The 24,750-nt window shown below is 40.8% G+C and overlaps 1 protein-coding gene across 1 annotated transcript; it reads right to left on the bottom strand.

Annotated features, from left to right (window-relative positions):
* Window positions 1-1,312: 1,312 nt before the first annotated feature.
* On the bottom strand, window positions 1,313-23,760 carry STARD7 (StAR related lipid transfer domain containing 7). The gene is made up of 8 exons (XM_059188446.1): window positions 23,356-23,760; window positions 13,672-13,880; window positions 13,048-13,097; window positions 11,721-11,831; window positions 11,558-11,640; window positions 11,006-11,105; window positions 3,706-3,790; window positions 1,313-3,244 (listed from the first exon to the last, which is right to left on the bottom strand). The coding sequence occupies exons 1-8, from the start codon at window positions 23,673-23,675 to the stop codon at window positions 3,060-3,062; spliced, it is 1,143 nt and encodes a 380-aa protein (XP_059044429.1). The 5' UTR covers window positions 23,676-23,760; the 3' UTR covers window positions 1,313-3,059.
* Window positions 23,761-24,750: the final 990 nt, after the last annotated feature.

Consider the following 24,750-nt stretch of genomic DNA (forward strand, 5'->3'; position numbering starts at 1 on the left):
CAGGGAAACAGTATATAAGGTTTTATTACTTTCAATTTTTCAAAATAGAGTTGGGTGGGCTTTTGAAGCTGCTGGTGACATAAAGCCGGGGAAAAGGTTAGGGTCAGATGAACACTGCCTTCAAGAATGTGAAGTACTGGGCGCCTGGGTGGCTCAGTGGGTTAAGCCGCTGCCTTCGGCTCAGGTCATGATCTCAGGGTCCTGGGATCGAGGCCCGCATCGGGCTCTCTGCTCAGCAGGGAGCCTGCTTCCCTCTCTCTCTCTCTGCCTGCCTCTCCATCTACTTGTGATTTCTCTCTGTCAAATAAATAAATAAAATCTTTAAAAAAAAAAAAAAAAAAAAGAATGTGAAGTACTATCCCATGGAAACGTTTTCCTTGTGTCGCTCCAAAGACAGGGCTTGACCCACTGGTAGACGTTGTGGTGGTGTACTTAGTCTCCACGTAAAGAACTTCTTAAAAGAGCTGTCCAACAACGGAAATGTTGCTCTCAGAACTCAGGTACTTCTCAGTGGAAGTGTTGATGCAGAGCCTAGAGAACCACGTCAGGGATGCCACATGCACGGACAGGCCTCCACTGCAGGACAGAGGCCAGAAGCACCAACTTTCCAAATTTAAGATTATACAGACACATGTACACCCATAAGCATTACCATGTCTAAGAAGTAATCGACAAGTACAGATGCCTTTCCAATGACTATCTTAGAATAATTTGAAGAGTTTTAATAGTTCAGGTGTATCTTTTGTTCACCTATTGTTTCCCACAGGCAGAAAAAACTCAAAATTCAGGTTATGCTCTTAAGTGTCTCTAATGTATCAACTGCCTTGCAACAAACTGACACTCCAGTTTGTCCCTGTGTCAGTTTGTCCCTACTTCCCACCAAATCAAGTCCAGTTTGAGCTCACCACCTTCCCTCTCAGCCAGAGCTCTGGTCTGCCTCCTACACTAGACCTGGCTTGCTCAAATCCTCTCCTTTCCTTGCTTTCTCCCAAGTTTCCCCATCAGCAAAGCTCAAACACTATTTCCTCAAGTTGATCCTTCTTTAAAAGCAAAGGATATGGGTTAGTAGATCAGATCAAGACAAGGAAGTGGAAATAGATAGTTTTCAGCTGCCAAACTGGTCACCTGGGAAGTGCTGATGGTCAAGGTAAAGTGGTCAGTTGTGTATCAGCCCCTACCCAAGGAAAACCACATCCTGGTACTTCCACCTGTCAACCCTAAGTAGAAACAGTCTTCAACTTTCCGATCAGGAAGAAACAATAAGCCCAATATACAGGATTTCCCACCACCATGTGTCCAAAGACAAACACTCTTTTGTACCAATCTTTATATATTTATTCACACATTTGATAAAAATGTCACAGTTAGAAGTGAAATCATTACAATGACATAAGTAACCGTACAGACCAACCCCAAGTACAGAGTCGAGTTGCCAAAAATCAGAACATGAGCAACACAGCTCCTTAACACCTGTGCATTCACACATTCTTGCCCACACCCATCCATGCCCCAACAATCACAGATGCTAAGTTCAGACATAACCCAGGGAAACCTTCCCTGGCTTCTGTCAAGTCCTGGCGATGAGAAGAGAGAAATGATCAATGAAAAAGAAGCTGGAACTGCTCGACGTATCTCTCTGTTCTGCCCACCACTCAGAGAAGGCAAGACATGAAAGATGGAGATAGTCATTTCCTTGGCACAAAACTTATCAGGCAACAAAAAAGTCTAGGGGTTTAAGTCAGTCTGAGGTTTAGATCCCCTTTTCAACATCAAAGGATAGCAAGTGGGAAAAAAGGGAAAAATCCAGCCATTTAAATTGTAGGGGAAAAAGAGGAAGGAGTATTGAAAACCTGATCCCTATTTCCTGTCAGACTGCAGCATGACCAAAGCAAAATCAACGAGGCCAAACAGCATCTAATTGTGACTTTACCCAAACAGCATAGTTTGCTTTCACTTTAACTCTGAAGAGAGAAAGAAAAATTTTTCAGAGGAACAAGAGGTTCATGTAAACCACATCCCCATTATATTAGTATTTGGGGAAAGATTATATCTATTTGTTCACATGGCTTGTCTACAGCTCTGAGAGCTATAAGGGAGTGGCCCAACCCCCATTCCTCTGCCTTTAGCCTTCCAAGATGGACAAGTCCTCAGCATCCAGTCAAACCTGAAGTCTAAAAATGCCTAAATCAAAATGGTGTTTTCTGTACAGTGGGATGATGGAGAAATCCTATTCCACTTCCCAATTCCTACTTGACACAAAGCTTTAAAAAAAACAACAACCCTAAAGTGTGAGGTTTTTGAGCATCGCCGTTAACCCTATCGAAACACTGATAACACAGAAAGCTACCATCTGAAAGGACTCATTTCCCAGTGTTCTTGGTGAATGAGCTAAGGAAGGAGGCGATGATCCAAATACATATAGTGCATGAATACAGAAGAACTGGCCAATGCAAAGGAAACTGCTTTGGGTAGGGCAAGTCAATGGGTGGTATTTGGGAGGCAGAGAGAAAATTTCTTGGTACAAACTTGATGTCCCTAAAGATATAAGCAGGGTGAGGACAAGGCACTTACACTGCCAAACAACAGTTCACATCCATTCAACACTAGTACTGTTACCAAGAACACTCCCAATGCCCCCTCACTGAAGACTCAACCAGCCAACTGCACTTTCCATTTGGACCTTCAGAACTGAAGGAAATCCCAAGTGCTGCAGAACCAATGGTGGGAAGTGGAATGTTGGCAGAGGAAACTACTCAAAGGAAGCAAAAAGAAGTTGTCCCCTTCTGGCCTGAGGTGAGAGGTTTGTTCCAGATTAGCTCAGTGAAATACTGAATTGCAAGATGCTTGGCCTGAGAATATGACAACGCCCCCATGGATGCCTCCTCCTTCTGTTCTGATAAAGAGCAGTAAGGGCTCTGAACACAATCCGACACCAGTTACTGAGTTATCGTGCACTGGCAGTTACAGCAGATGCCTTCTAATACATGTCCCCATTCTGTAGCAGATAAGGGACCGAGACAGGACTAGAAGCAGCCTGTCCTTTCTTATCCCAAAACCTTTCAAGCATACTCGATCCGGGCAGGGCCACAACTACCCTCATTCTTCCGCTCGGAAGACGGAGTGGCAGCTTTGGCTTCACTACCGGTTTCCAGAGGCTTAGACGAGATATAGTCCTTTACTTTGATCTCCATGTTCTTCGCTTTAAGAGTGGCCATGTGCAGCTTCTCCAGGAAATCTGGCATGCCTGGTGGGAGAGAGAAATTTGGGTAGGCTGAAATACAAACCAACAATAGGGTCAAAATTAGATGGCCTATTTCTTTCATAGCAGGGAGCCAATTCCTTCTTATAGAGATCACAGCCTGATTAACAACCTGTGAGTCATAGTTGCCTCCCAAAATGTATCTAAATAGAAAAAATATTTAAATGCATTAATGTACACAGTCCATATTTAAGGAATTAAGCAAATGTTCTCAAAACTCCCTTCTGGGCACATGTTGCTTTCTGAAACTCCACAATATTCATCCTTCCAAAGCCTAGCAGAAGGCTTCAATATCTTTGCAATATTCAAGATCGGGCTTGGAAGGATGTTTAATTTCCCCAATACTGCTCCCATAAGACAAGCACTAATCCTCTTGCCACTTAGAGCTAGAGAAAAACAAAATGCTTAGCCCAGGTCCCAGGCCCTGTATAGAAGTACCCACTCACCACTGGAAACCATCCAACTAACACAGTAGCGAGGAAACACAGTCTGGGGATTGTCACTGTATGTCAACAAGTAGTCAAAGCCATTCTGGAAAAGAAAAACAGCAAAAAATTACCCACCATAATAGCTTCCATATCCAGTACCACAGAATAATCACAATCTGATTCTGGAGCAGACCACATCAGTTTTTTACCCTATGCAAAAAAGGAGTAATACTGAAGACTGCATAGGTTGCTATCCATAGAAAGGCCAGCCTACAAGACTGGTGCTCGGGTGGTATCTGGGAACTTGGTTCCAAGTATTCCCAGTCAACAATTAAGTGGTTAAGAGTGACCCCTGTTTCTTGTCTGTTCATGCAAACACTACAGTTTATGCCGAATACCTGCTTTCTTTCTGGTGCATCTGAAATTTTGGTATGTGCTATGAAAAGTATCCCTATGTAACCAGCCCTCAGCAAAAATCTTGGGTGCGGACCCTCTCATGGGCTTCTCTGGGCAGAAACATCACAGACATGTTGCTCTATTTTTGTTGCTGGAAGGAAAATGTACTCTGTGTGACCTCTCCCAGGAGAGAGAGCAGGAGGAAGCCAACATGTGGATTCCTAGACTCTGCAGGTCTCTTCCCTATGATGCAGGTGTGTATCCTTACTATATGACTATATACATCTGCATCATGAGTACAAATATATGCTGAGTCCTATGAGTCCTTCTAGCTAATTTTCAAATGTGGGTTGGTCTTGAAAATTCCAACACATATCTTCAAAGAGTCAAAGGTCTTAATCTTTACCAAAATGGTATAAACTCTACTACTACTATGACTAATAACAGCAAACATTTATAGAGCACTTAATGGTGAAATGCTTCCAACTTGGAACAATCCTATAATGTTGGTACTGTTACCTCATTAACAGAAGAAGAAACTGAGCACTAAGAAGTAACTTTGCCCAAGGTCACCTACATACTCAATGACAGCCAAGATAAACCCAAAATTCTGACTGCAGGGCCTATGCACCCATTCTTTTTGGCTCAGCCCTCTCATTGCCTATTACAGTGAAGGACAGGGAATTAAGATTTCCAGGGGTCTTGATCCTAGGAGAGATCTGTACCAATTATGCTCCACACAAAGGAGATAAAGATAACCACTTTTATGTCTGCACTTTTTAAAGCAGACTGGCCACAACTCCAGGTGGTAGAACTACACTTTAAATTCCCATGCTATTTTACTCCAAAGTCCATCCTTTCCCCCCCACCTCAACGACCTGTGTAATCTTTTATCTATTTACTCAACATGTATTTAAATGTCTGCTTTAGGGGCACCTCGGTGGCTCAGTCACTTAAGAGCCTGCCTTTGGCTCAGGTCACGATCCCACAGTCCTGAGGTCTAGCCCTGCATCCGGCCCCATGCTCAGCGGAGAGCCCAGTTCTCCCTCTCCCTCTGCTGCTGCCCCTGCTTGCGCTCGCTCTCTCCGTCAAATATATACATTAAAAAAATATATTAAAAATAAATAAATATATGTATGTCTGCTTCATGTCTGGCACTGTGCTAGGTACTTAGAGCAAACAAAAATGTACTAGTCCTTGCCCTCAAGAGCTTTCAATTAATAAAAGAAATGCCATAACAGAGATACCGAATGAATACTATGGAAGTAAAGAGAAAGGAGAGGGATGCCTGGGTGGCTCAGTTGGTTAAGCATCTGCCTTTGGCTCAGGTCATGATCCCAGGGTCCTGGGTGCTATGAGAGAAGACTGCTTCTCCCTCTGCCTGCCACTTCTTCTGCTTGTGCTCTGACAAATAAATAAATAAAATCTTACGAAAAAAGATAAAGGAGAGGTAAAACCTGTATAGTGGAAACAACAGTATCTACCACAAAGGCTGGCTCTAAGGCTAAATGAGTTAATACATATAAAAGACTTTATTCTTCCCATAAAACAGACTGGGAAGTCAAGAGACCTGGGTTCTCATCCACCACTGTTTGTATTTTAAAAAAGGAAACCAAACAAAAACAATGATTACCCACTGGATGAAGGAAGGAACAGGGATATAAACAACATCACTCTGAACAGTTTTTATTTTATACATTTGACTTCAGGAGCATAAACTTTTTCATAATTTAATAAAACAAAATTAAATTTAAAAAGCAATTATCTAAAAACCAAAAGCAAAATAGAAAATAGGGAACCTAACTATGAACTGAGTCAGCAGGAAATAGCACAAGGAGAGCACCTATTTCAAGTAACTTTAAAACTAGTGTTTTGTACACTGTGTACACATCCTAAGAATAAAAAAATACAAATTTTAAATCACCACATCACTAATGATCTTGGTGTATTATCCTGAGGCTGGTTCGTGTGTATTTCAGATTAAAGCAAGTAAGTAGTTATGTTTTGGTGATGAGTTGAGTTGAATTTTCCAGCACAGGTAAAGATGATCGATGTAAGATATAAAATATAAATAAAAATTCTCCAGGGGCACTTGGGTGGCTCAGTCATTAAGAGTCTGCCTTCAGCTCAGGTCATGATCCCAAGGTCTTGGGTTTGAGCTGTGCATTGGGCTCCCTGCTCTGTGGGAGCCCTGCTTCTCCCTCTCCCACTCCCCCTGCCTGTGTTCCCTCTCTCACTTTCTCTGTCAAATGAATAAATAAAATCTTAATAAATAAATAAAACCTCTCCAGTCTGAAATATGAATTAAAAATATTAGCATGCACCTTAAGATTTATCTTTTAAACAAATAAGCAGCAAATATGTATTACTTAGTTCTAGCCTCTGAAAAGGTCTTTAAAGACAATGAACAAGCCAATAGCTATAGGTATTCCTAGAAGCCACGTTCTGGTTTTTGTTTTTGTTTTTGTTTTTAATTTTAATTTTATTTTTTAAGATTTATTTGAGACAGAAAGAGAATCTCACGTAGACAGACTTCCTGCTAAGCAGGGAGCCTGATGCCAGGCCAAATCTTATGACCTGAGCCAAAATCAAGAGTCGGATGCTTAGGGTCACCTGGATGGCTCAGTGGTTTAAAGCCTCTGCCTTTAGCTCAGGTCATGATCTCAGGGTCCTGGGATCCAGACCCGCATCTCTCTGCTCGGCAGGGAGCCTGCTTCCTCCTCTCTCTCTGCCTACTTGTGATCTCTCTCTGTCAAATAAATAAATAAAATCTTAAAAAAAAAAAAGAGTTAGATACTTAACTGACTGAGCCATCCAGGCACCCCTAAAGATTTTATTTTTAAGTAATCTCTATACCCAACAAGGCGCTTAAACTTACAATCTGAAGATCAGGAGTCCCATGCTTCACCAAATCTGGTTTAATTTAAATGACATCTTAAAAGGAACCAGGGCTCCCTAAAAGAAATGCTAATTTCCAGGTTTACAACTAAAACTTTACAAGATGAACCTGGGACATCTTATAACATCAGAAAACAAGAAAACCTGTGGTCAAGTCAAAAGAACTTAAGCCAGTTACTAGGAGGCTCCCAATGGCCCAAACTGGGACAATATGAGTCTTGGTAAGAATAACTGTAATGTGGGGCCCCTGAGTGGCTCAGTGGGTTAAAGCCTCTGCCTTCAGCTCAGATCATGATCCCAGGGTCCTGGGATGGCCCCGAGTCGGGCTCTGCTCAGCAGGAAGACTGCTTCCCTTCCTCTCTCTCTCTCTATCTGTGTGCCTCGGAGGCCTACTTGTGATCTGTCTATCAAATAAATAAAATCTTTAAAAAAAAAAAAAAAAAAAAAAGGAATAACTGCAATGGAGGGGTGCCTGGGTGGCTCAGTGGGTTTAAAGCCTCTGCCTTTGGCTCAGGTCATAATTCCACAGAGTCCTGGGATCGAACCTGCATCGGCCTCTCTGCTCAGCGGGTACCTGTTTCCCTTCTTCTCTCTCTCTGCCTGCCACTCTGCCTACTTGTGATCTCTGTCTGCCAAATAAATAAATAAAATCCTAAAAAAAAAAAAAGAAGAACTGTAATGGATTAAAACTAACCAAACATGTTAAAAAAAAACATAAAAACATGTTAAAAAAAATATAAAAACATGTTAAAAAACAAACATTAAAAATGGGGCGCCTGGGTGGCTCAGTGGGTTAAAGCCTCTGCCTTCAACTCAGGTCATGATCCCAGGATCGTGGGATCTCTGCTCAGCAGGGAGCCTGCTTCCTCCTCTCTCTCTCTGCCTGCCTCTCTACCTACTTGTGATCTCTATCTGTCAAATAAATAAATAAAATTTAAAAATAAAAATAAAAATTACAAATAAAATAAATAACTGAAATATCTATTTAAGTCTTCTATTGGTTCTTCTATAGCAAAGACTAATGGTATTTCTTTAAAACAAAACCAAAACTTAACCTTTGGAGGATCCTTGGTTGAAAGGACCAATTCATTATTTTGAAACTCATTAAAGGAAACAAATCAACCTTCTCTTACTTCCCTTTCCTATGTAAACTAAAGGAAAAGAAACAGTGAGAAATTTTTTCCCTAATGTATTTCAATATATGGAAATAAAGGAATTACAGAATCAGCATTTTGTTATACCACTAATAAAATAATGGATCTCAGCAATAATCAATCATTTCTAAATTCACAAAGAAAGAGACAATCAAACGTCACTTGCCTTCTAATAAAATGGTCTTGCCCAAAACAACCCACACCAGAATTTATTTAAGCCTCAGGTTTGAACAGTAACTAACCAACACCCAGCAAAGACAGGCAGGAGACATAGGAATATGTTAGATGACACTTCAGATATTACCGGTACACAATCATCAAGATCCAGGACAAAGAACCCTGCTTCTTAAACAAATACAACGGGGGCGGGGGGGGTGGGGACTGACTGACTTCAAAAGACTCAAGAGATATTATGAACAAATTTTCAGTGTCTCAATCATACTTGGGTCCTGATTCAAATAAATGAATTCCCAAAGAAATTCATGGCCAATCAGGAAAATTCAAATTTGATATTAGGGATTATTAGGACACTGAGGTTATGTTTTCAAAAATCACTTTTCTTTTCAAGATAAATATTGAAGTATCTATAGAAGAATTCTTCTATGGTTTCTTTTTTTGCAAAGCTAGAAACTGCTTCAAAATAATCAGGACAGCAGCAAAAAGAGATAAGAAAGGATACAGATAAAACAAGTATGGCCAGGAGTTGATCCCTGTTGGAGCTGGGGATGTATACAGAAGGTTCATTATACTATTCTACTTCTTTATCTTTCATATACATTTCAAATTTTCCCTAATAAAAAGTAAAACAGGGGTGCATAGGTGGCATAGCTGTTAAGCATCTGTCTTTGGCTCAGGTCATGACCTCAGGGTTCTGGGAACAAGCCTCCAGCTGCCTCCCAGCAGGGAGCCTGCTTCTACCTTTCTCTGCCTGCAGCTCTGCCTACTTGTGCTGTCAAACAAATAAATAAAATCTTTAAAAAAAAAGTAAAACAAATGAACACCATACCCTGGCTCAAGGATCTACTTTCCATCCGGCAGTCCAAATGCAGCTGCCTGATTTTCAAGTACTCTCCGTACATGGTCAATGTAATTTATCACTCCTCCCTAATCTCAACCTTCCTTTCTAAGTGGTGAGTCTCTGAACATATCCGTGGCTCATTCCTGTCTTCATCTTTGGTATATCGTGTCCTCTGCATTTCCTGTTTTCTCCAGTTTGCCTTTTCACAAGAACTAGCTCAAATCTTACCTTTTTCTTAAGAGCTTGTGACAAATACACTAAAAAAAAACTATATAGATAACTCTTTTTGTTACCCCAAATCAGCTAAAAAAAATTATTTGGTCCCTACTTAGATGCAAGACACTCTGCTAGGTGCTAAATGATGCCTTAGCTGCTTCTCGGCCACAGTTTCTAAAGGAAGCAATGCTGGAACTCAGTTCAGTTTTTCTCAAATAGGAAATAAATAGACAAGGTCCAAATTTCAAAAGCAACATAAAGGGAAAAAGTGAGGCCTAACTCGGCCTCCCATACTATCTTCAGCCTGACCCAGGATCCCCCTCCTAAAGAAGACAAGACATGGACAGTAGCCTTGCTTCTTGTTTTCTGTCTTCTAAAGCAAGGACTTTCAAACATTTTTAACTGTAACACACTGTAAATAATCCTTTATGCATTGAAACCAGTTCCCTCTCTCAGCCTCCTACACACACATTCACACATACTTATAAAACTGAAGTCTCATGAAATATGGTTACACTTAGATGATTTCTATTCTATGTTTTCTTTTTTTTTAAAGTTGATCATAATGTACTAAATTAATTTTGTCTTCCACTAATGGGTAGCAATCCCAGGTAAGAAAAACACTGCTCTAAAAATAGCATGCAGGGGTGCCTGGGTGGCTCACTGGGTTAAAGCCTCTGCCTTCAGCTCGGGTCGTGGTCTCGGGATCCTGGGCTCGAGCCCCGCGACGGGCTCTCTGCTCAGCAGGGAGCCTGCTTCCTCCTCTCTCTCTCTACCTTCCTGTCTACTTTGATCTCTGTCTATGAAATAAATAAATAAATAAATAAATAAAAATCTTTAAAAGTAGCATGCAAGTAAACACACAGATCTCCCAGTTAAAAAACAGTCTAACACCACACTGACTGAAATGAACCACCACCATTTCTGTCATATTTGAAGTTCCACTCCAAGGAGTATAAATAGAACAACTTGTTGAAAACAAAACCACACTAAAGCACACAGTTCATATAGCTCAAAAATAAAAGTAATGGGGAGAAATAAAGCCTTTTTAAAGTGAAATACAACTAAAACAGCAACCAGTGAAATCAATATGTAAACTCAACACAAATTTGGCTTTAAAAAAAACAACACTCCCTAAGCTGAGAAAAATATTCTTCTCAAAGAAAGATCAACAGAATTTTAAAGAAGGCCGAGAAGATTATTCTAACGCTCTCATTTTACAGACAACGAAAGGAAAGTCCAGAAAGATTTTAAGTGTTCTGCCAATGGTGGTGAAATTTTGATGGAAAAGGTGCTCCCTTCAGCTTCTGAAGAAGGCTAGTGACAGACCACTGTCTTCTCCTGTCTCTCACACAAACGGGGGTCAGTGGGTGATTAGTTCTCTGTCCTGGGGAATCTTCCAGCTATGCCAACCTATAGCAGTGGTTCCCGAACCAGGAGCATCAGCCGCACCTGGGAACTTCTTAAAAATGAGAATTCTTGGGCCATACCCAAGCACTGTATGTTAATAAGCTCCAGCAGACTCTGATGCATGCCAAGTTTGAGAACCACTGCCCTTCTCAGTTCAGACAAAAGGCATTCCTTGAGAAAAATCCAAAGCCACTACACATCATCTCTTGGATGATATAAAACTCACCTCATCAAATGACTTGTGGGGACGGATAACCATCTGGGATTCATACGATCTGACTCTTACAAATTCTGGAGACTCTGGAACACTAGGGTGCTCCACAGCTCTGGTAAGGAGAAAAGTTAAGGAAACTCTCAGTAATGTCTACATACAAGAAAAAGCATGAGAGCTACAGTTAAGAGGAAAATCTAGAAAGCTGGCTCTAATTTTTAAAGTAAAACAAAAGAGTCAGTAAAATGAATGAATACAAACTGAATTCTAAAAACAAGTGAGTTTCCTTGGTGATAACTGGCTCACGAGGCTTCGTGTTGAAGAGAACAGTTTCTTTTTTAATTATCAACACAAAGGAACTAAAGAAATGGTTTAATGAAAAGCTTACATAGATCCCTTCAATATTCCTAAACTGTGGTCACCAGTCACAGCCCACTAATGGTCTAGCTGGGATGGATGGGGTCCTAGCATCACTCATAACAGCACTGAGAACATGCAAACTCCCAGCAGACATATTTGAAGGACAGTTAAAGGAACTGAGCAGGAGCCACAGGAAACCACACATACCGTGACACCAACACCATCACATTGTTTTCCTGATCCACGCTATACCGTCGAACATAAACATAATCCCGCGAGTACATTGGATACTAAAGAAAAGGATAGGCAGAATTAGTGTTCTGCCCCAAATGGATGTGACAAAACTAAAAACAGTAGTAAAAATACTCACAGGAAAATGGGTTACCCAGTGAAGAACCTCAGAACCACTAACCACATCCCTCTCAATCACTTCCAGCTTGATTACCAGGGCATCCCACTTTTTTCTATACTCTGTATCCAGCTGCAGAAAGAGAAAAGATATGAAGACCCAGGAAATCCAAAACAAAGTTGCAGAAAGCTTCTCCAGATTCTTGGACCTCTGACCCAAAGACCTTCTTCTGAAAGTTACTGAATCTAAAAGTGACAAAATGTGAAAGACATGGCTGTGTTTACTATAGATAAGTCTCTTAAAATTCTTTCTTACAGACCAATAGCATTACCTGAAATTAATCTTATTTAAAAAAAAAAAAAAAAAAGGCAAAGGAGAGGAAATGTTAAGAAAAAAAAATACCGTGAAATACCGTGATAGATATGTCTAGGGAAAATATAGTATGTGTAAAGGCGAAACAATTTTTTAAAGTTTTAAACAGACAAAAATCCCAAAAGTATGAGCAGACACCTCACACAAATGAATGCAAGTAACATGTTTTTTAATACTACGAGGTAGGGAATTTCAAAGTAAGACACATACAAATCCAAACTAACAAAAATTCAGTGTAAACTGGTAAAACTCAGTGCGTGGTGGGGGAAATGTGCACTAGCATATTACTATTATACTGTTATACTGATCAATTAATTACCGAAAACCTGACAAAACAGAGAAATATCCAAGAAGGAGAATATTTTTTTAATAGAACTCTGGGTGATCCCATCTTTTCATACATTTCCCCCCAAGGGAGAAAGTAGTCTTTGAAGAGACAGTCTTCATCTTTATTAAATAAATACCTTCACTATGGAAATGTTCCAGATTACTAAATCTGACCGTATCTGTACTGAAGAGGAAAATGCTATGCATTACTGCGTCAACAGATAAAAACCGTAATACAAGCAGAAGATAACATAAGAGCTGCATCCATGTTAAATTTATAGACTTTGATAATGACACCATGGTTAAGAGAATATGTCTAATTTTAGGAAATACACACTGAAGGATTTTGGAATAAAGGGCCACACATGGAACTTGCCCTTGGATTATTTAGGAAAAAATAACCATAAAACCTTATAAAGTATACCAAAATCACTCAAATACATTCTTCTATTTAATCTTCCCAACAGCCCTGTGAGAGGACAGAACTGCACTCATTCCACCAGAGAAAGATTGGTAAGTCCAATGTTTATCCAGATGCTATCAGACATGAGATGAAGGGTACAGAGACAGACGGATGTACTGAAAGCATGTCCTAAGTTGAAGAAATTATTCATGTGGACAGTGGTAAGTGGAAGAAATATTTACTCACCTGAACATTGAAGAACTGCCGGGGTGTTACATCTGTGTAGGTTCCAAAAACTAGAATGACAAGGAAGAACAAGCGATGTCTGCCACACCCTCATCACTCATCTTATTCCTATCGCTTAATTGCATTTCAATTATAGAGTACTGACAGGTCTTTTTTCTTTTTTCTTTTTTTTTTCTTTTTTTTTTAAAGATTTTATTTATTTATTTGAGAGACAGTGAGAGAGAGCATGAGCGAGGAGAAGGTCAGAGAGAAGCAGACTCCCCATGGAGCTGGGAGCCCGATGTGGGACGCGATCCCGGGACTCCAGGATCATGACCTGAGCCGAAGGCAGTCGTCCAACCAACTGAGCCACCCAGGCGTCCCAAGAGTACTGACAGGTCTTAAAGGCAGATTCAGAAACTAGACGTCATATTGGGGCAGCAAAGTAAGACAAAGACAACCTACAGCAAAGTACAGTAATGAAGACACTGAGAGGCTTGTCATCTGGGAGAAGGAAAACAAAAAACAGGAAACCATGGCAAATTTTCTGAGCAACAACCAGAACAGTTAGAGTATGAAGAACAGAAGTCCTGTACATCTGGCCAATCATGGAACACACCTACAAGGCAGCCAAGCTGGGCTCACCTCTATACTGGTAAAGGTGGGTGCCCGTAATTGGGCGCCGCCAGAGCTTGAAGTGTTTCTTATCCATCACCATCTCCCATGGTTGCTCTTTGCCCCCTAAATCTTCATTCCCTTCTCTCTGTGATTTTGGTTCTGGAGGGTGGCGTTCAACTCCAGAACGCTGAAACATATGTGACATTTCTTCCAACCGTTTCATCTCATCAATGGATCTGCAAAAGGAGAAAAACAAAAGGAATGGTACAGGTGGTTGTAGTCAATCCTGTAAAATGAAATGTCTACAGAAGGACTTGTATAAGAATGGTGTGGGTTGGAGCGTCCGGGTGGCTCAGTTGATTAAGTGTCTGCCTTAGGCTTAGGTCATGATCTCAGGTTTCTGGGACAGAGCCCTGCATTAGACTCCCTGCTCAGTGTGGAGCCTGCTTCTCCCTCTCCCCTCCGCCACGCCCCCTTCTTGTGCGCATGTGCTCTTTCTCTCTCAAATAAAGAAATAAAATTTTTAAAAAATGGTGTGGGTTTGAAAGAGTATAGAGTGCAGTGAAAACTCAAGTTCCTGAGTTTGAATCCCAGTCCAATATTCATTAACTAAAACATTACTTAATCTCTATTCTTTTTTTTTTTAAGATTTTATTTATTCATTTGACAGAGAAATCACAAGTAGGCAGAGAGGCAGGCAGAGAGAGAGGGGGAAGCAGGTTCCCTGCCGAGCAGAGAGCCCAATGTGGGGCTTGATCCTAGGACCCTGAGATCATGACCCAAGCCAAAGGCAGAGGCTTAACCCACTGAGCCACCCAGGCGCCCCTAGTCTCTATTCTTAATCTGTAAAATGAGGATAACAGGACCAACCTCAGGGGTTGATTATAAAATCTAAACAATTATGTATTTTTCCTCTTCTTTTAAAAATATAATTCACATTCCTAAGAATCATCCTTTTTTACAATTTTTTACAGTTCAATGTTTTTTTAGTATTCTCACAAGGTTGTATGACCACCAACACTAATTCCGTAACATGTTCATCATCTCCCCAAAAAATCTACACGCATCAGCATTCATTCCCCAGTCCTGCCTCCCTATAACCTCTGACAACCACTAATCTATTTTCTGTCTCTATGAACTTGCCTACTTTGGACAATTCATATAAAGAGAATCATACAATCATACAATATATAGTCTCTAGTGTCTGGCTTTTTTTACTTGGCATATTTTCAAAGTTGATTAATGGTATACTTTGTTCCCTCATTTTTTAAATTGAATATATTTCATTTAATGGATATCTCACAGTTGTTTATCCATTCATCAGGTGATGGGCATTTAGGTTGTTTCTACTTTCTGGCTATTATGAATAATAATGCTATAAACGTTTGTGTAGAAGTTTTTCTGTAGACACGGGTTTTCAGTTCTCTTGAGTGGATTCCTGGGTGGATTTGCTGAGTCATGGCAACTCTATTTTTAACCTTTTAAGGGAATGCCAAATTAGTTTATAAAGCAGCTGCACCATTTTATACTCCCAACAGGGTTCTGACTGCTTCACCTCCTTGCAAACACTTGTTATTAGACAATAACTATTTTCCTGATTCTAGCAATTATAGTGGGTGTGAGAAGTATCTCTCATTGTGGTCTTTGATTTTTATTTCCCCAGTAACTAATGATGCTGAGCGTATTTCCAAGTGCTTATTGGCCATTTGTGTATCTTCTTTGGAGAAATATCTACTGAAATCTTTGCCTATTTTTAAGTTGGGTTGTCTTTTTATTGTTGAATTGTAAGAGTTTTTATATACCCTGAATATGTCCCTTACCAGATATGATTTATAAATCCTTTCTCCCATTTTGTGAGAGAACATCAGTTTTTTAATAGAGACCCTTGAGGAAGAAGTCTTTAATTCTGATAAAGTCAAATTCATCTACTTTCTTTGATTGCTTAGGTTTCTGTGTTATAGCTAAGAAACCATCACTTCCTAATTCAAAGTCATAAATTAGAGTCATGTCTGTTATTTTCTACTAAGAATTTTAGTATTTTAAAAAAAGTGTTTTCATATTAGTTTACACTCTGATCCATTTTGAGTTAATTTTTGTGTATGATGTGAGGTAGGGGGTCTAAATTCATTATCTTTGCATGTGTATCTCCAGTTGTCCCAGTGCCATCTGAAGACTATTGTTTCCCCACTGAATTGTCTTGGCACTTTTGTAGAAAATCAAATGGCCATTAAGTTTAGGGTTTATCTCTAAATTCTCAATTTCAACAATTTATATATCTATCCTTATGCCAATATCATATGATATTCAGATATTGGCATATCTGAAATACTACAGGTTGGTATTAAATTTTCAAATCAGAAAGAGTGAGTCCTCTAACTTTGTCCTACTTTTTAAGACTTATTTTACCATTCTGGGTCTCTTTCATTTCCATGTAGGTATCAGGATCAGCTTGCCAACTGGCACAAAATAGTGTGCTAAGATTCTGATAGGGATTGTGTTGAATTTATAGATCAGTTTGACTAGTATTGCTATCTTTACAATATTAAGTCTTCCAATACATAAACACAGAACTTCCCGTTTATGTGTTTTAAAATTTCTGACAATGATCTTCTGTAGTTTTCAGCAAAAACATGGAGTACAATGTTGCAGACGTGGAGAGAGCAGACATTTTTGTCTTATTCCTGATCTTAGGGGAAAAGCTTTCCGTTTTTCACCATTACACTGTTAACTGTGTTTTTTGTAGAGGCCCTTTATCATCTTGAATGCTTTTTATTTTCTTTTATCATGAAAGGAGATTCAACTGTCAAATGCTTTTCTGCATATACAGTCATGATTATGTGGTTTTTGTCCTTCATTCTATTAATATTGTTTCTATTAATAGTGTTGTATTAAACTGATTTTTTAAACAAGATTTTATTTATTTATTTGACAGAAAGATAGAGAGCACAAGTAGGCAGAGCGGCCGGAAGAGGGAGATGGAGAAGCTGCTCTCCGTGGAGAGCCCGATGCAGTACTCAATTCCAGGACCCTGGGATCATGACCTGGGCTGCAGGCACCCAGGTGCCTCTAAACTGATTTTTATATGATGAATTAACCTTGCTTTCCTGAAATAAATCCCACTGTTCCTGTTCCTTTTCATATGTTACTGGATTCCATTTGTCAGTATCTTGTTCAGAACTGCCTAAATCTTTAAAACATTCTAGATAATACCAGATTCTTTGTGTTGTTGTCTATCTTTTAGGGACAAATACATATAAAGACATAGAAAGAAATGCAATACAACAAACTGAGATAGATAATCTGGGGGACAAAGGAGATTTCGACTGGGTAAAGGTACAGAGGAGGCTTTAACTATAGTATTTTATTTCTTAGATACAACTATATTTGGGGCTGCCTGGGTGGCTCAGCTAGTTTTGCAACCAACTCTTGGTTTGGCTGAGATCTTATCTCAGCATCCTAAGATGGAGATTTGCGTAGGACTCTGCTCCTGCACTAAGCACGGAGTCTTTTGGGGATTCTTCCTCCCTGTCCCTCCCTCCCCCCTCTGCTCTGGTCCCCCTGCACTGCATGTGTGCTCTTTTGCTCTCCTTTTAAGCTCTTTAAAAAATATATAACTGCATTTGTAACATTCACATTAAAGTCTTTTTATATCTGAAACATTTTAAGTCCCCCCCCCCAAAGAGAAAGCATGAGTGGGTGGGCAAAAGGAGAGGGAGAGGGAATCTTAATCTTATCCACATAGGACCTGGTTAAAATTCTCTCTCCCTCTGCCCACCTCTCATTCTCTCTCTCAAATAAATACTATCTTAAAAATAAAAACAAACTTGCATTTATGTTCATGGGTGAGATTGGTTTATAATGTGTTTTGTCAAGTTTCATAATAAAGTATGCTGGCTTTTAAAATGAAAAAAAAATAAAATAAAAAAAAATAAAAACAAACAAACAAAAAAACCCCCATGGCTTGTATTTTCCACTTAACCTCTAAAATAGCAGTTAGGAAAGAAAGATCGCTGGCTGTCTAGAACATATACAACTTCTGCTATTCAAGACTGAAGAAGACACCAACTCTAATACATTCTGTCTAAAATGCCCACTCCTCTTCAACTCTCAAAAAACCAAAAGTTCAAGGTTAACTTCCAGGCAGAGTTAACCATATATATTTACTTTAATTCTGTACAGACACATATCACATTATATTGTAATTAGTCCATCTCTGTGTCTGCCTCTTTTACTAAACTATGAATTCCCTAATGTCCCAGAATGTCTTTAATATCCGTATTTCCAGTTCCTAGCAAGTACCTGGTAAACATCAGGCACTCAAATGTTTACTAAGTAAATTGAATAAAAATGAAAGTAGGCCCCAATAATTCAAATTCTTATTAAAAGACTGCATTCATACATTTTAAAAGATAAAAATTCAAAGTCATACTGGTAACCCAAGATTAAAAGTTTAGAGCAACCCTAAGTGATGGTGACTATAAAGATCTGTGTTCTAGTCCTGGCTCTGCCAACCGGCTGTGTGATCTTATGTAAGTCGTTTTACCTGTAAAGCCCTCTCTTTTTCCACCTACAAAGTTAGGACATTATTTTTTTGAAGGTTTCTATTGGCTCTAAAATTTCATTTCTCCGAATTTTAAACTTTGGACTTAGATGAAAATACTTATACAGGGGACATTTTGTTGTTTTAACTGCCCAATATCTTTTCATATTTGGGAGGATCCCAAAATAGGTGGGATACAGTCCCCTCTCAAGCCCTAGCAGTTAGAGAACAGCACCTAATTTAAGTAAGGCTAATTAGACACTTCTGGTAGAGGATATGAATCTTGAGGAAAGGCACAGGATCTTTTGCAGATTATTCTCAGCGATCTTAAAGGAGCTGAGTGTCCACCAGTGCAACCAATCTAGGGAAAATAAAACCAGCAACACTGCCCTAAGGAGATTATCCCTACAGCAGGTCCTGGCTGTTCTCCTGGCCAACCTGTATTCGGGCCTTCTTGTCAATGCCCTGAGTGACCTAACACCTTTAATTAATCCCTTTGATTAATGCCTTTCGGCTTAAGTCAAGCAGTATCAGCTTCATTTCCAACTAAAAATCCTAGCCAGTACAATTTATACTGATGTTTTGACTAAAAAAGTATAACCATTTTTTAAAAGTTTTAATTTGAATTAAAAACTGCAAAACAGGATTCACTGCAAACACAGAAATAGGGAAGGAACTTTACAATACACAATAGGATCTTTCAGGAGAAAGCAAAAGCAAAACCACAGCTAGACTTGCTTAGAGAACAATTCAGGCATCACATGGCACCAATTATGAAACTTTTCAGGACTAATAAGGCATTCTTCAATAAAAATTAAACATCACCCTTGCATGTCATTCTTATCACATAATGAAGGGCAGAAATGCCTTATTAAAAGTACATCAGAGACTCATAAAATTACATAGTAATAAGATTTTAAGAAAATTGAACTATATGACCATATGCAATATTTTTAATGGCCTTCTAAAGTGGTACAAAGCTTCAGACCCATTACTTAACCAACCTCTCCTATATAATTAAAGGTCACAAGGTGCCCTTGATTAAAATTATGAACTAAATCCCCAGAGGGGGAGAAAAATGTCTTGTGCAGGCCATGACATTCATTCTTGAAATAACACAAACTAAATGCTAGTGCAAGACTGCATCATAAAATGCAAATGATGCCTGTCTCTGATTCAACAATCTCTGAAGGGTCTCAGCTTCTAAATACTGACAGATTGGACCTAATTAGCACACAGGTACCCAAAGTGACTCACTATCGTGTATGTGGACAAAGGAAAACCTCTCACCATACATCTCTTTAGCCTGCTGTGCTAAATCCTTATTTGGACAGGGTGGGTGTCTAAACCTTATTATTTGAGACTTAAAAAATAAGAAAGGACAAAAGAGATTATTCCCAAAATAGAAACAGCAGATTCGTAAGAGGATCAAGACAAGACACCCAGTACTGCCCTTACTCCAAACCTAGAGTCATTTCAATATGTGAGAAAGGCTGGACTGAGAGGTATGGAAACTGAAGGCATAAAACTATTAAAACAGAGTAATAAGTATAACAAGTTTTGGCTCATGCAGGAGGTCCTGCCATCAGTATACAGACTTTGATATAAAGGTCCAAAATGATTCAAATGAAGCCATCCCTGTAATTAGTAATTCCAGCAAGACAACTGCCTCATTTCACATAATCCCTCCTTAAATTCCAAAGTACTGTCAAAATTAGAGACTTTCAAATACATTTGTCATGAGACACAAGAAATACAAGACATCAGCTAGTTCACTGCAATTATGGGCCAACTGGTTAATGGTAAAATAATGAAGACAATGTCAAAAAATTCAAGTCAGATTTTATGTAATTCTGATGCTCTAAGAAGAATATGTCAGTCAATAATCTTTAACAGTGGCAAAAAAAAGAAAAAGGACTTTTTGCTGATCATTTATCTAGTTAATAATACACTGAAAAGTTAAAATTGTTCTAAATGCCCTGAGAGACAAAAATGGGAAAGAATTTTCTTTATGAAATTTTACTGGCACTTATTTCCTCAAACTTCTGGAGCAATGGACTGTAACTTTTTTAAAAAGAGGAGGGGTTAATGGAACATTTTCCCCGAGCCTTTCATATTTCTTAACTTCCTTCCTCTTTTTGTTCCTGTAACTTCTTTTAAAAAGATTTTATTTATTTGTCAGAGAGAGAGAGAGTACATGGGCGAGCATGCACAAAAAGGGGGAACAGCAGGCAGAGGAAGACAACGACTCCTCACTGAGCAAGGAACCCTGATGCAGGACTCAATCCCAGGACCCTGGGATCGTGGCCAGAGCCAAAGAGACTCGATGCTTAATCGACTGAGCAACCCAAGGTACCCCGTCTATAATTTTTTTTTAATGTTTCAAAGCAATAAAAAATTACTACTGTATCTTTTCCATAAAATCTGCCCTGGGCTCATAGAACGAGTGATTCTGTACCGAAAATACTGACTGAAAGTTACTGTTTGGACTTAAGTGAAACCAATTGGTAAGAATCATAGACCAAGCATTAAAAGACTGGATTTCTACACCTGGTCCCCATTTGTCAGTCAAAGTCACTTTGTACAAATTAGTTCTTTTCTCAGATTTTCTTGCTATTGCTAGATAAATGAGATTCTATTTGTTAAGATGTTCTTTAACACAAGAGAACTGAAAGTAAAGTTATTCCTTTTCATTCTGAATAGTACTCAAAAAACGTAAAAGAAAACATATACAATATTAAGGTACCCATTCAAAGAAAGTTCTAAGACAAGAAGGTACAGACACAGCACAGAAGAACCAAATGCTGTGATTTAGCGGCCATGGTACAATCATGCTCTTCTTCCATTATACAATGGGGAAAAAAAAAATGCACTTGTCCCAAGGCACATTCAACCGTGCTCTATTATGGAAGCCACCCCAAATCCTTTCACTATAGCAAAATCTGAAATTTTCTAAACTAGCTATGACAACCACAGCAGTGGCTCCTTTAAAGCAAACTGAATACTTAAGAAAGTTAATCTGAATCCAAAATAGTTACTCAATAAGAGACAAAATATTAGAAACACGAGAAACCTATAGAACCACTTTATAATCAAGATATAGTCGAACAGGGTATTTATCGCCCTAGCAAGGTAACAAACATTTTTTTTTTTTAATCCTCAAAATGGACACCATCAAAATATTTTTTGAATGCTTTTTTTAAAAATTTTTAAAAGATTTTATTTATTCACTTGAAAGAGAGAGATCACATGTAGGCAGAGAGGCAGGCAGAGAGAGAGAGTGGGGGGAGGAAGCAAGCTCCCCGCTAAGCAGAGAGCCCTATGTGGGGCTGGATCCCATAACACTGAGATCATGACCTGAGTCAAAGGCAAAGGCTTAACCCACTGAGCCACCCAGCTGCCCCGGACATCATCAAATTTTAAGTATATGACTGAATTCAGGCCTGAACTGGAAAACAAACCATAAACGAAAGCCTTTGTTAAATAACAACTCTAGAGGATCAAAAAGGCACCTTAAGTGTTCTGACTGACCTTAATCTGAGTTTATGATATTCCCAAGTGGGTTAATAAAGAGCTATACCTCTTCAGGAGTTGGATTAGAATAAAAAATGTTTGAACTGCCCCTAGGTTTCAGAAATAGCCCAAAGAGGGAAGAAAGGGAAACTGAATACCTAACCTAGTCATCAACGGGTCTCTTTCTACCACCGTAGATAGTACTACTGACTCAAATGTTTACCGTGTTTGTTTATTTTGTTTTCTTCTCCAGCTCCTGCTAATGGCAGACCTACTAAACAGAGGCTCCAGGATATACTGTCCATAAAAACATACGAAGTAAGCTAAATCAAAGAATGTCATCTACTACATGGACCCCCAACACTATTCAATTCCCACCTCAAAACATCTTCCCTCCCTTTTCAGCAGGTAGCCAGCCCTTTGATGGTCTTTCTCCTCTCTCCTAAATAGATCCAACAGGGAATTTTCCTCCCAAACTTGACTACTGTGAAACATAGATATTTCATCATCAAAAACAGAATGAAAATTCAGTTAATTGATAATTTCTTAACTTAAAAGTTTTCTTCCCATAAATATTCTCACACCTGAGCCTGTTTCATTAGACCAATGGACAAGGTGCAAAATGCTAACAGAAATTAGACAAACTACCTATCATTTACTACATTAAAATTTTTATGGCTAAAACTGTTTTAACTTTAAGTTGCATTTATACCCTCAAGGTGGACATTTGGTAACTATTAAATTTTTGATCTACTAATCTATATAAACTAATAAGATCTACTAATAAAAGAATCAGAAAACCACAGTCTAGAACCAACCACCTATTTTTGTAAATAAAATTTTATTAGGAAACAAATTTAGGGGGAGGGAAGAGCAGTTTAGAAGTATCAGTTAAAAGGAAATGCAAAGACACCGTAAATAAGAGCTAGATCAAATCAGAGCTAAATCATGAGATTACTTGAAAACTGTAAGGGCTCAAATTTAAAAACCACAGATTAACAAATTCAATCGGTGGTACCGCATTTTTTCACAGAAGTTTTGATGAAGATGACAGCGTGATTTCAGAGCCTAATGAAACAGTATTTCCTAAGTTTTCGCTAAAGCAGCAAAAATCTGGCCTAACTTTTGCAGGTTAAAATACTGGGCTCCTGGTTTATCTGAGGAAGACAAAAATCCCTTCCAGCCGAAAGAGTCACGGTAACACAAGAACCCTCCGGGCATTTCTCACGAAATTCCAATTGGAATGAAGTAATTTTGTAATTGCATAACCATACCCTTAGGTCAAATTTAAAACCTGTTTTGAGTTTACACCTTTCTGGATGAGTTAAAGATTACGTGAACGACGGGTTACATGCCTTCAATATCTAATTTAATTTTTACAAGGTTATTTCTTCGGTGTCACGCTCCCTATTCAGTCTTCCCTCCTATGCTAACCTATACTTCGTTATTTCTAACCCGACACGTGAAATTAACACGAAGAGCAACAAAAAACGTGTCTTGCTAAAACAGGATCAAGTTACTGCATCGCCACTTCCAGTCCCTGCGGGTAAACGGGAGACACTGAGCCTAAAGGCAGGCCCCAGGGTTCGCCGTGCCAACCTCCCAAAAGGACGGGCCCCCACCCCAGCGAACAGAAACCACCTCGCCGCAGAGCTCACCTCTGCAACTCCTCCTCCTGGATCCTCTCCTCGTCCCACACGAACACGCCAGCCAGCGCCGCCATCACGGCAGAGGCATGGCCAGGACGGCCTCGCAGCCGGCGCCAGAGGCGACCGAGGAGGACGCGGCGCGAGCTCTCGGAGTAGAGGCGGCCGTACAGCTGCGCGATCTGCTGCGCGCGCCGCACACGCAGGCCCGTCACGAAGCGGCACTGATTGGCCAGCAGGGCGAGCAGGCCCCCGCCCCGCGCCCCCGAGCGCCCCGCTGCCGCCGCGCCCGCCAGCCAGGCGGCCAGGGCCGGCGGCCTCCGCAGGAACATGCCGCCTGCGCGCACCCCGCCCAGACCCCCTTACCCAACCCCCCCCCCCGCCGCTATGCCCGCCGCGCGCCCGGAGGCGAACTAGGCCTCCCTCACAGGGCAGAAGGAACGAGCCCCGGAAGGCGCGGCGGCCTGAGGCCGAGTGCCCCTAACTGGCCGACCCCGAACTCGTCTCACGATCTAACAGGCTTTTCATCTCTCTGCAGCAACCGCTGAGGAAGAGTCCCCTTTGCGGAGAGAGTCGGTCATGGCACAGCCGCGGGGGCGGCCCCGCCACCGCGGCAAGAGGCGTTCGTAAGCTCGGGCCGGGAACCCTACGGGCCGACGGCTGGGCGGCCCCGTTGTCCCCTGCCTCCTTGGCGTCCTCAAGCCGGCGCCAGGGCTCGGGGAGTAGAGATTCTGGAAAGCAGCAAGGTGGGCGGCTCAGTCAAGGAAGCAGGTGAGGTCCCGGGCGTTCCGCGTCCGCCACATGCACTGCTCGCCCACAACCTACTCCCTTCGCGGCCGCCCGAGCCCTGATTGGGCGCGGCCCGAACTCCTCGGTGCTGATTGGCGCTGCCAAAGACTCGTCACCGCTCCTTCCCGCCCCTCAGTGCGGCGTGCCGGGTCCGGGCTAGCAAGGTAGGTGGCGCACCAGAGAGCTAGTCAAGGGCGCCCCAGAGTTTGACCCGCAGACCCTGCTGCCGCCGCCGCCGCCGCCGCCGCCATATTCCGGCCGCCAGTCCCCACCCCGCGTGGGGGCGCGACCAAGTGCAAGTTAGGTTCTTGGACGGTGCTCAATTGGTCTGAGACGGGGGAGAGTCGCCTCTTTCAGTTATCTGAGTGTAGGGTGAGATTTGGGGTCTCGGCGTTTCCTCGGCGGGGTGCTGGGACTCTCCAGGTTGGGGAGGGCGGGGGGCGGGACGGTGTAGACGCCTTTGGTGAGTGGAGACCCTACTGAGTCCTAGAAGGAGCTGCCGTCAAAACCTCCAGTCTCTTCAGCTGGCTCTCCCACAAGCGCCCTTAATAACCAGGGTATTGAGACGGCCTCCGAGGATCGGAGCTTTAGCACTCAACTTCTCTCCGCGCACCCCAC

This window comes from Mustela lutreola, chromosome 9 (assembly GCF_030435805.1).
Source record: "Mustela lutreola isolate mMusLut2 chromosome 9, mMusLut2.pri, whole genome shotgun sequence".
Lineage (NCBI taxonomy): Eukaryota > Metazoa > Chordata > Mammalia > Carnivora > Mustelidae > Mustela > Mustela lutreola.

Excerpts from the sequence above, each read along its gene's own strand:
- STARD7 (XM_059188446.1), bottom strand. The coding sequence starts at position 23,675 with ATGTTCCTGCGGAGGCCGCCGGCCCTGGCCGCCTGGCTGGCGGGCGCG. Across the intron at positions 11,641-11,720 it reads ACTGGGTAACCCATTTTCCT|TATCCAATGTACTCGCGGGA; the intron begins GTGAGTATTTTT and ends CCTTTTCTTTAG. Across the intron at positions 11,106-11,557 it reads GTGATGGTGTTGGTGTCACG|AGCTGTGGAGCACCCTAGTG; the intron begins GTATGTGTGGTT and ends TCTCCTTACCAG.